Here is a 12,790-nt window from a genome sequence, read left to right on the forward strand (position 1 = left end):
GCTTACTTGGCAGTGAGAAGTTAAGAACCATCTTCTGAATATGTTTCTGCTGGGTTCTGCAACTTTGCAGGATGAGATTAACAACAAGTAACTATTAGCGCACATTAATTGTCACAAGTAATTTTGTTTCTTTCAGAATGAGATTGATCATCTTTACCTAATTTGTGCAGCTCTCCAGGGAGAATACAGTGAGGAACCACAGAGAATGTGATGGAAAAAGCTTTTAAAGGACTCAAAAGTTTTAGCACTAAAAGACTGACTAAGCGCTTGCATAAATGAAAAGTGCAGTCTCATGACAAAAGCTCTCCTCTGTATAGTCAGACAAAGGAACTGGGTTTATCTATTTCCATCATCCAAATGCCAGCATTCAGTCATTAATGGAAAAATAACCTACTTGGGCTCATTTTTCAAAATTATTTTGTTGGAGGGTTGTAAGAGAATCACATAAAAGCAGAGAAAGCCCCACATACTACTAGTGCAATATTGAAAATTTGTCCAGAGTAATTCTGGAACATTGTGAAGACTTCAACAGTGGTGAGCCTCAAAGGTGCTTGCAAGAACAGGAATAAGAGAGAAAACCAAATACATAGACCCAGTTTTCTTCGGTGCTCTAGGCAGCAGAAACAGAATCTCTACCTCTTTCAGAGGCACTGCACCAAGTGGTTCTCCTACAGATGCAACATGCTATCATCACCGATTCTTTGGTACAAAACAGGTAACATTTCCTATTTGTGGTTGGTCCTAGTAAAAATAGATAAGGTTCTAGCAAAGCTGATTATTCCTGATGACAGCTGCTTGCCACCATTTTGCAAGAGGGCCTGCTCTATGGTAATCTGGCACTGGAAGTGGTTACAAGACAACATTGTCTGCAAGAGGAGGGCTTTCTTCAACGTCCTTAAGATTAGCCAGACTTTTTCTGACCCTCAGCTGCATCTTTGATACACTAGAGCCAAGTAATGCTATTTTTTTTTTCATATTTTGTATGTCTGAAGAAAAAAGGTTAAAACTGAGCATGAATTCTAGATAATACTTTTTTCAATTTATCAGTTCCGCTACACCTACTGAATATACTCCTGTTCGTAAATTTGTTTGCACACAGTACTTTCAGGAGAAACTTATCCACAAAAACCTCTGCTGCCATGACTGAATTTGAACCACAGATCAAAACAGTACCTATGAAATATTTATAAAAAGAAACCAGCCAAAAACTATACAGAAAAAAACAACATTATGTGCTTATGGAGGGGAAAGAAAAGGAAATGGATGCATCATTTTAAAGCTATTTAAGGATACAACCTTTAATTTCAAATTGTGATCGCCACTTCCATAACATTTAGCTTAGAGACAACTGCAAAGGTGGAATTCAGGCACTACCACAGATGTTGAATTTTGTGGTTGCTGAAAAAGGCAGATAGTCTCTTGTCATTTATCAATAACATTTTTAAAGCACATCTTCAGCTGGAGCAAACCCACATTAGAAAAGATCTATATTAGCAAGGCAAGGTAGATGGCAAGTGAATTCTTTTCTATTAGAAGGAAAATATATTAAATAGTAAGTACATTTCCATTTTAAGTTATCTTTTTAATATAAAATCAAGAATCTAGTGATAAACAAAATCCAAGCAATGTGCATCCAAACAGCTATTAATTACAACAGGAGAAACTTAACAATGAAATGGTTTGTAAGCTTTGAACACGTGGGATGTGCAAAGCCCATGGAGTGTTAAAAGAGAAAATTTTAAATTATCAGAAAGAAATAGTGAAAAGAAAGTTAATACTCCTTTTATTGTGAACATTTCCCTTTCAGTCTACTGTAAATTAGCCTTCCTAGTTAAGGACTATATAAAAGCGAAAGGAAAATATTTTGAGAATTTTTTTGAAGAGGCATGTAATAATAAAGTGAGTAATTATAATAGCATTAGGATGCTCAGGAGTGTATTTTACATGGTCATTAATATGGTTCATGGGTAGCTGAAAGCACATGGCCTTTGGCCTCATGCCTCACAACACACATGGGGCATGCATTAATGGCTCTGTAAAGTACACCCTATTGCATCTCACTGCTTTAATAAAGCCTTACAGATGAAATGCAAAACCTTTTTCAGTTGAGCTAGAGTATTTTGCTACTGAAAAGAAAATTTCAGTCATAGAAGCAAATCAACTAATGTGCAATAAATTGTACCCACAAGTAGAGATGGAAACAAACTTTTTTTGGAAGAAATTAATTTATCTGTACGTTTCCTGTTGAAATCAGTGCTTACCAAACTCATGAGATATTAGAACTTAAGTAAGGAAAACAGGTTAGGGATATGTTTGCCTTTTCTATTTTAAATGATTTGGAGCTATATGGCACTATGCCTCTTCTTTCTTTATATTTTGTACTTCTGTATTGAACACTTTATTATCAGTTAATAAGAAAAGTAAAGAATTTTTTCAGCATACCTATGTACGTAAGATCCCTCAACTGAAATCCTGGTGGAAAGTGCTGAGAAGATGAACAAATTATAATGAATGTCGGAGATTTCATAAAATCAAACATTCAAGAGCTGGCAGAAAAATACAGCAAAAATAATTTTTAAAATCAGTAGAATTCCTGAATGTGTAGTGAGTCTCTCAGAGAAAGTCTGCTCACCTCTTTTCGATTCTATTTAGAATCTTGACACAAGAGTGAAAAATTACTGCAGAACAATGAAAAACCTCAGTAAGTTTTATTTCTGTCTTGCTTCTCATTTTGAGCAACAATAGACCCCCTGAAACATGGAGAAGATATTTCAAATACTTAATTACGATATAGAAGTAATCTTTCTTTTTTCAAAAATATATTTAGCTTGCAACATATACAACGCAAGAGATACTCAAAATACTTCTACAAATACATTGGTATCTATAATTTATATTTGCTTGAAGGCAATTTGCATACTAAGGGATGTTAACAAATACACATAATTTCCTCTGGCCTTTCATAGGCCTTCATCTAGCAGTTTTTCATGTAATAATGTATTCAAATTCACTTTTCACCAAAAAAATATTTATTTGTCAGTACATTGTGGGATGTAAAAAATCAGTATATCAAACAATGCAGTTTTCTATATGTTCTCTGTTGGAAAGAAATGCAAATAGCTAAATTTTACTGCAGAATTTTCTATGTTGGTTAAGGCAGGCTTTTACATATAGATCACCCATTAAATAGGAGTAAAAATTTAGGACCCTCTCTTGCCAGTACTGCTGCCAAGAGAGTTTTGGTCCTCTAGATCTATTGTTTGTGTTACTCTGTTGAACCATTAAAAAGTGCTGTTACAACCTTAAAATACAGATCTTGTTCAATTGATTCAAAAATATCATGAGGTATTATGTCAAAGAAATATCAGAACAGTATTTGAGCTAGTACCTATATATGTAAACTAATTTGCACACGAAAAAACATAAAACTTGAGCAATTTTATGCATTTGAAATGTGTGAAAAATGAGAGCAACATTTGCAATGGAAATCCCTGTCAAGTTATCTATTGCTTCCAAAGCCCCACAGTATACAGAAGTGCTTCATTTAAGCTTCAGAAAACTTAGGACTATTTTAATACATGTAATTAAATGCAATGAATTGGGAATTCAGAAGTATACTACCTACTTGTCCTGCTACTTCTATCAGAAGTGTCAAAAGAATCTTCATTTGCCTTTTTTCTGGGCATGAATTACAGCACTGTAAAACTCAGGAGTGAAGAGTGCCCAGCCCACAAAGACTGGGCACAGATCTAACCTAGATGCTGACCTGTAGTGTATTTCTTAATGTCTTCCTGCCTTGGTTAAAAATCAGCATGTTGGAAACTCAGAGGATTATTTCCGTGTTGGACTGCCCTGCAGTGAGATACAGATTGTATAAAAATCTTAATTTATCCCCACCTCTCGGCTTGCAGTCAGACAGATCCTTTCCTGGGAAGTTCGGCATCCTGGCAAATGCAGCGCAGCATAAATTCTGTTTGCTTCTAAGGATGAGGCCAAATCTGGCTTCCTGACAGGTCTCCCATCACAAGACAACCAAAGGCTTAGGACAGTGTTAAGTATGTAATACAAGTTATTTTGTATACCTGAAACATTTGTAATACTGTAGATTAGAGGTTTTGCACACGGATCAGTGACGGTGTAAAAGTAATTCGGTCAGATATTACTTAGAGGAAAGTGGAGGTAGCTACACATAGCTAGATCATAAAATTACAAATAACTTCATGTAGGATAATAAGATCAAAGGTTTTGATATTTTTTTGTGAGGCAGTAAGATGTCTATAATTTGTCTTCAGTGAACACTTTCTTTCCTATTTTGCAAATATTATCATGTTGAAGTTTATTACGCTCTCAAAGATAAATCTGCTATTTGGAAAAACTGGAATACTTTTATTATATGATTAAATATTGATCAAGGGAATTTATCTTACCAAAAAGTAATTTCTCTTGACAGAAATGACACAAACTGCACTTATGCCAAAATGAATAGTTTTAAAGTTTGTTATTTGTTATTTTTCTGTTTACCAAAAAAGAAGTCTAGTGACAAACATTAGAATAAACCTGTTATTTAAAATGTACCTGTACCAAGATAGAAACCTATTCAATGGCATAAAAAAAAAAGAGATGTCTTTGTGCCCTAAAAAACAGAGAACCGGGTGTGTATCCATCTATCCAAGCAGATGGATAATGTCAATTTGCTGTGCTAGAAAAAGCACAAATAGAAAAGAAACGGTTCATTTTAAAAGTGCACTATATATTCAGGGTTCCCATTTCATAAATATCTTGCCTGCTGCGCACTACAGTTGACCCTTTAAACATATCTAGTCAATAACCTATTGTTTACCGCAAGCCCATTTTGTCATTTTGATGGTACAGATTCAAGTGTGGCAATCTTCCTTTCTCTGCTTCACTGCATACATGACTCCCTTTGGCTGGTACCATCTCACAAAAAAGCCAGTAAAATGTCATTAATTACAGCAAGTTTGAGATCTGAATGCTAATTCTATTAATGGACCTATGAAATTAGGACACTGTAAATCGAGATGAGATGCTTGGGCCTCCTGCAAACTGGGTTGACCTGAGGTTACCTGCTACATTAAATAAGAATTGTCTTAATACATTTTTAGAATTCTAAGTATGTGTAAATCAGACCTTGTGAAGTACACGACCAGAGGGAATAGATAACTGCAGTACGCTTTCTATCTTAACCTCTCCTATTTATCTAGCATCAAATTCATTTGAGTGCTTCATACCAAGAAACAGTGATGCCCAAGGCTAAGGTGGGATCAGATAAGGCCTTCTGGACACTTTCCATACTGTGTAACCCTAAAATATTAAAATTTCATTTATAAGCAACTTAATATTCATTTATCTGAAGGAGACTTGTTATGAAGCTGCCAGGGGTCCCCAAAAGTGTTTCTAAATTAACATTCTCTGCATGTTCTTCCAATTCAGAAAACATAAATGAATGATTTTTGACTGCACATTTTGATGTGTTTTGCTGTTAATTTCCTATCTTTACTTGCAATGTAACGTACTTTTAATTAGGCAATAATATATAATCTTCTATTCATCTATCATTTTTACTCAAACATGTTAGGAAATGGGTAATAGAAAAAAGGCTCATCAGAGACCCTTTGGTGGTGCAGCAAAGCTGGAATAAAATACCATCTCCTGGCAGTACCTTTAAGGTTTCATAAAAAGATAATGGATGTGCTTCTCACTGACACTAATGATCAAACATTTTCCCAGTTTTACTGGATATTAAATTGTGAACTATAAAAGAAAACCCCACAGTCTAAGCAATGTAGGAAAAATAATCTTGCTACATTTTTTATCTCCTTTGATATCTAACTAACATAAACCTTCTTATTCCACTGTTACTTTCACTGAAAAGTCACTATGCCACGAGTGAGTGATGCTTACATTTACTAAAGTGAAGAGGCTTATATTCTGGAGAAAAGGCAACTCTCCAGGTTGCAGAATAGGAACAGGATAGGTTATATATACAAAAATACTTAAGTGACACAGGACACTAATTCATCACAATATCTTTATGAAGTTGACTAAAGCTTTTTGTAATCTGACATGAAGCAATTTTTGAAAGGGTTATATCTAAATTTTATATGATTTTGAAATGTATTTGAAAGATAGTTTCTGTTTAATATTTTCAGTAGCATTACCATGATGTCAAAATAAAGAGGCAAGGCAGCAAAAAAACCCCTCAAACTGTGTGATGGGAAAAATACAAAGTAAGTAATTACCAAAATAAAGATCAATCAGTTTGACAAATTAGATTAACACTGAAAAAAACAGATCTAATTTGAAAGCACTGGAAAAAAATGGTATGTTTTTCTATTTAGAAAGAGAAAAATATCAAAAGAAAACAAGACAATGCCTTCTGGTCAATCACAATGGAATTAGACTCCCGAAATAGGCAGGTACTTCCAAATTGTTCTGAATTAGTTTTCGTTATAACATATTCTCATCTCTGTGTTCCATACTGCAAATGGTCAACTAGATAGTTCTTCATCCCATGAAAAGGTACACTAGGCTACATTCTAGAATTACTATGATAAGGGGAACATGCTTACGTGCATAAACTTACTCATAAAGGAAAGCTTGTGCATTATTTTTTGCCTGTTGGGAATGTGCAATGTCTTCTGAGAGAAAGATGGATAATCGCAGAAATGCTGGGCTTGGCCCAGATTGCCCAACAGTTACTGCAGGGCTGTATCCTTATATTTCACGTACCTCCTCAGCCAATAAGATATTGCTGGTTGCCACGATTCTGCATAGAAGCAATACGTACATTCAAACCTAACGTATTTTCCTAATGTATTGTGTCACACAGCAACAAAACATGTTAAGGCATAATAAAACTTATCCTCTGTCACTACATTGTCCATAAAGCTCTAACAGTCATTAACAAAAGTAGGAAAGGGCTTTTGCAACAGTATTTTTGCTTTGTTCTGTTTTCTTTCACTATTCTGAGTTTTATTTTACATGAATGTTGCAGCTCAACGTAGCCAGCTGACACAACACACTACTGAAAAAAATGAGATTTGGGCTGGAAAACACAACAGACCTCGTCTAAGAATAGCTTTTCTCAGAAGAAGCTCTGTGCACGAGTAGCAATTTTCCAGTACCCTTTTTCCTCATTGCATCATTTCAAATTATGGGTAGCTAGGCTCTGTCTCAAGGGGAAGCACTGTACTTATGAGCCCCATTGATTTCAGTGCAGTTATTTGGGAAATAATGTACTACTAAGAATAAGGATATCAGGTCTTTCAAACAGTGTGCAGCAGTGACTTTACTTTCAGCATTAAAAGTACAAACTGGCCAAAAAATCAAAAGTGGCAGAATACCTGGATAGGTGTTTTCTACTCAGTAATCCCAGTCGATATCCTCTAACTAAAGGGTGACGATACAAATACAAGACTAAATGACTGCAGAGGTTCCTATACCCTCCTCAACAGAGAAAATTGCTTATAATTAAAGAAAGCGTAACCAAGACAATCTCACTTATGGGTGTGCTTCCGTTTTGTCATAAATTAAGGTCTTACAGTTAGAGAACATTTGCCTTCCCAATGCATACATTATTTAGAATGCCAAATAGCAAATACAAAATACATACAATTTTTCCTTTTTCTTTATTACCATCTTTTAACCCAGACCTTTGGAATGACAATTTACTGTTTCTGTAGCGGAAACCACTGCGTCCTAAAGAGCAAAAAATGGGAAATTTAAAGCAGTGCTTAACCTAGAGATTCCTGTGAATCATTCTTCCATCCCCCAGTTCAGTTTGTGAGCTGCATTAAAAATGTTTCTTCCAGTTCTATTAAAGTCCTGTGGTTAAAAGATAATCAAGAGCAAGAAGTATAAATTAATAAAATGAAGAAATGAGTACGCAGTTCACATAAACCAGCTCTCTCCTTTCTCTCCCCTCTTGAGAGCAAAAGGGGTAGCAGCTAATGATGACTCAAAGCATTCTCCGTTTCTAAATAAACTTTTCAGAAGAAAGAACATAGAAAACAGCACTGGCAGTATTAAATCTGCCTAACATGATCTCTTCTGGATGTTAAATAGACTCTTTTTATAATCCTTTTACGTTTCTTTCATGAAATTTAACTAAAAAGCTCCTGCTTTTTACCAGTTGGAGATATTATAAATATTATATATATATTATATTATAAATAAACATTTGAAGACTCAAATTAGTTGAGTTCAAAATCCGAACTTGTATTCATCTGTCCTTTCCTAAAAACAAGCCATAAAAATATATCTGCACTTACTCCTATGCTGTCCTTCAATGGTATTAGAACACTCACGCAGTATTCCTCACTAAACAAGACTGCTTGCACAAGACTTGCATTTAAAGAGAATCTAAAGAAGATATAAATAGTCTGTTTCCAACAGCTTCTTATTCAGTAGTCCCTGATTTTCCAGGGCAAACAGTTCTCTTTTCTATCTTATCTTTATCTAAGGAAAGATTCTAACAGACTTTCATTCTCAGACTTGTTTCAAAGACAAAATTGGGCCCCAGAACTCACTAGGGTTTTGTTTGGTTTTTAAATGCACTTGCTCCATACTTCTTTATTTTTTGTCACTGTTTTCTCTTTACCAAATGTGTTTCACTTTTAAGAGATTTCTAACATTTTATTTAGAAGCAAATCTTGCATCTCCATAAAATGCAGGTCCTCAAGTAGATTAATCTATAGGACAAAGGTTGTCTGAACTCAGAATAAACAGAAAAATAATCTGAGTTGCACCAAAAGCTGTCTACTGTGGACTTAATAATAATAGTACTGTAAGGAATCTAATATCACAGCACATCCTCCCTTCCCATCACTATTGGTCTGGAAGAAAATGATGCTGTTGCAGCTCTAAACATTTATTTAACCGGCTTCCTTGTTAAGAAATGTCACAGTATGAATCTTGGTAAAGCAACAGCAGAACTCCTAGGACTTGCATAGATCGTCTATATTAAGATATACATCCACAAAGATCGATTAAAGAAACCCAGACCGACAAAGGTCATATGAAAATGAGAACATAGAACTTATTTTGTCCCTACATCATCTTATGTGGAAAAAAAATCCCTATGTTGCTTCTCCCTGTACAGCCAGGCATTTTACACTGCAGTGAAGTGAGATCTAGGTGTCCCACAGGCAATGGACCGTGAGGCTGAACCTCTCACCTCATGGGATGTGATCAGATAAGGGAAGCTGAGAATTTGCCAACTGTGTATTTGTAAAACCTCATCTTATTTAATGTGATGGCAAAGGGTAACATTCTGCTGAACAGTGATGAACAAGACTTTCAAAACAGCAAAAGCAGAAGTTGATATCTAGTATGGTTATGCAAAAGTTCTACTCTGAGGCTATCTTAAGACCAGGAAACATAAAGGCAGAAAAAATGCCAGCTGTGCAAATTTTCTTTTTTGATGACTAGCGTGTTTCTACACTACCTATTTAGCGATATGTCATCATTATTTATTCAATACATGACAGATAGGCATTGTACCAGATACAAAATATATGAATGACTGCTACATGTAGCTAACAGGTGCATTTATTTTACTAAGAAAACCCTGCAAGCCTGATATAGGGTTATTTCAGTTAGTTTGAAAGTAATTTCAAGTATTCATACCAATCACTGGATTCTACTGTGAGTTTTAGAGGTTTTACTGTAATAGGTCCCACTTAAAAGAAAATTAGTTCTCTGCCCCTTGAGGCTCTGTAAAGACCACAAAGTCCGAAGAGCCACAAAAGCTCGAACACAAATGAAATCCTCCTAAGCTCAGTAAGATGTTAGCAGTGGGTTACCTCAGGGATCAGTGTTAAATTACAAGTGGAAAAGCCATTACCATGAACGAAGGTGAATTAATTTTCATCTTTCAAGCAACTAGCCCTTGCAAACACTGCAACTACATGTGATTTAGGAATTAGACTACATAATTTACAAAAATAAACAGTGCTGCTGGATAACGATACTGTATTACTGGACAGAATACCCTACTGGCATATAATATAAATAACTGTTGTTTGAAACATCAAAGACGAGAGCGCTGGTATAAAAATAAAATGTTGATTAGAGGCACAGATTACAGATTATTAACTGCTGCACTAATATGTGCCAAAGGACTTGAAGTCGCTATATAAATTAGAAGACAGGAGGAGGGAGAAAAACATACAAAATATCAGAACTTCCTTGCTTAAAGAAGTACATCACAAATGAAACTTCCAACCGGATACTAAGGAGATAAATCCAGCAAAAATAGTTATGATCTTTCTGGAAATGATTCAGTCCCTTGTAAAACACAACCATAGTAGACTAAGTTTCAAAATCTAAAGTCAAAATCCATTGCCTCCCCCCAAAATGAAAGTGTATTCAGATGTCAAATTTTTAACAAAAATGAAACTGTTGGAAGAAAATTACCCAGATGAGCAAACCAGAACCGATGAATTTGGGGATCATGCTAACTGAATTCAAAGCACAAAGAAACAGAGCAATGATGAAATAAAGTGATCACACAAAAGAAAACCAGAATAGCAGACATTGCTAATGCCCACAAATTGAAAATAAAGTTGACTGGTCTTCAGAATCAACTCACTGCTATGAATGACACCTGGCTTATCACACTGCTTCAGATGTTACACGGAATACCCTTATTCCGAAGTTACTGTCCTGAGCTCCGTAACATCCCAGATTCAAACTCCTGCTTTCAGGAGTCTCAGCATGCAACATTTTGGTAGAATATGCAGAAGAAAAAAACCCAACAGTCATATTGTCTTAAGAGCTAGCAAACTTGTATCATGAATGTGACTACACTGAACAAATAGCGAGTATAATTTTTTAGAAATACAAGCTACTAGAGGGATACCGCACAGATCTACCAACAGCATCAGCTTATCCTATTTGAAACAATCAAAAGTAACTCAATTCACTCTCTAATTACGCCTAGAAATGAAATACTGGAGGTATTTGAATTATAATAACGCTTTTCAAAATCACAGTGAAGCACAAAACAAATAGGTAAAAAGTATAGCTCTTATTTAATAATGTTTTCATAACCTCCTTAGCTTTTTCAAAGTATGAAAAAATCATGGTAATCAAAACTTAGTCTGTTTCTTCCAACAGAAAACGCTATTGTCTATGACTTAACATTTTACATAAAAAAAAAAAATATCTAATTTGCCTGTCTATGTAAGTAAAGTAAAACATCACTGTTATTCACAGAAAAAAAAAAAAAGACCTCTTCTGTCTGGACAGCTGAGCAATAGGAACACCTGTTTCATACCACTAAAAGCATGACAGCAGGTTCTTCTAGAAAATACTTGCAATGCCATAGTATTTCATCCCCAAAATACAAACCTTTGATTTGACAAAGAAAACAAAAACAATTGTTGTTGTTCTTTTGCTTGTTTTTTTGTTTTGTGGATTTTTTTCTTTTTAAATACATTCTCACGTATAACATGAATTGTATTGCAGATAGCAGGGATTAATGGAAAGCTGAAAGCTTCTTACCAAGTACCCCAAGGCGATAGTTGACTGTGATGACTATCACATTCCCATAACTTGCTAGAACACTGCCATCATATAAATTTCCAGTGCCTTCCATGTAGGACCCTCCATGAATATACACCATCACAGGCTTAGGTCCCCCACTGTCCCGAATGTCTGGAAAAAACATTAAGATACATTTTATCTCAAGAAAGAACCAAAAAAAATACATGCAATATTTAATTTTTTTTAGTGAGGTTATTTTTCTTGAAGTGTTTCTCAAGCAACGTCTTTTACCTAAGGAAAAGGGCAGGTGGGCATAAGTGTTTCTTTGTGGCTTGCTTGTAACTAAAGTTCATTTTTTTGGAAACACTTGTTGGCCTCAGAAAAGCAGAAAGGAATCGAAAATGGTAACATGTTTGCTCAAATGCAATGGGACAGTGATCTGATTCTGTTCCTGATGAATTTGACATAAAATGTCTACTAGCATCAGCGTGAGCTCATCTAGGCAAAGCCTGAACACTTCTGAAAGCTCAGTCCATCTTTTTGTTCACTTAGCTAAAGGTGCTTCCCCATATTAAGATTAACAAGATTTCTGCTCATACATAAATTGTTGATTGTTGCCAGTACAGTAAGATCAATAATTTATAAAAAGGGTGTATAAACAGCTGTCTTTTGATAGGTCTGAAGTCCAAGTTTTCAAAAAGTAGTTGGAAGCTGTTTAACACTTAGACTTTAAATGGATATTATTTGTAACCTGGGTAGCCTGAAGTTTAAGGAGCATGGGTACGTCTTTTACTAAACTGTGAAAAAGATCATATGTTATATTTGAAAAAATAGCTGCCTGGACCAACGTTTATAAGTCCCCACTCTGCGTTCTCAAAAGTGACAACGAATGCAGGTAACAATTTTAAATCTTAGAAGCTCTGTCATTGTCTCAGACAACAAAATTAGATATTGACATAGTGTTTTGAGTTTCTTTTTAATGAAGATATTGCTTTGGTTATCCCTCCGTCCCCCCCCAAATAGTCCTATTTGCAAATTGATGCATGTACTCTGAATAAAATTTTGAACATCCAAACGCCACTGCTCCTTGTGAGGAAAGTTGTTCTTAAGTACCAATTTGCAGCAACAGTTAATGGTGGCTTAATGTGTTTTTTAAAAGGATTCTTTCTGTTGGACTGGAAAGAAATCAGCTAAGGTATAAATTTAAAGTTTTACATCTGGATTAAGTTGTATTTTAAGGTCATTTACTAGGTGCCTGAGTCTTTTTTCACTGCCCAAGTCA

At 35.1% G+C, this 12,790-nt stretch overlaps 1 protein-coding gene across 8 annotated transcripts in view; it reads right to left on the reverse strand.

Moving 5' to 3' along the window:
* NLGN1 (neuroligin 1) overlaps nt 1-12,790 on the reverse strand; it is a 312,118-nt gene that overhangs the window by 191,245 nt on the left and 108,083 nt on the right. For all 8 annotated transcript variants that reach the window (XM_059822463.1, XM_059822462.1, XM_059822461.1 and 5 more), the window contains one exon: nt 11,527-11,679. In XM_059822463.1, coding sequence (XP_059678446.1) covers nt 11,527-11,679 — 153 coding nt within the window. The remainder of the gene's footprint in view (nt 1-11,526; nt 11,680-12,790) is intronic.

Source organism: Gavia stellata, chromosome 11 (genome assembly GCF_030936135.1).
Source record: "Gavia stellata isolate bGavSte3 chromosome 11, bGavSte3.hap2, whole genome shotgun sequence".
Taxonomy (NCBI): Eukaryota; Metazoa; Chordata; class Aves; order Gaviiformes; family Gaviidae; genus Gavia; species Gavia stellata.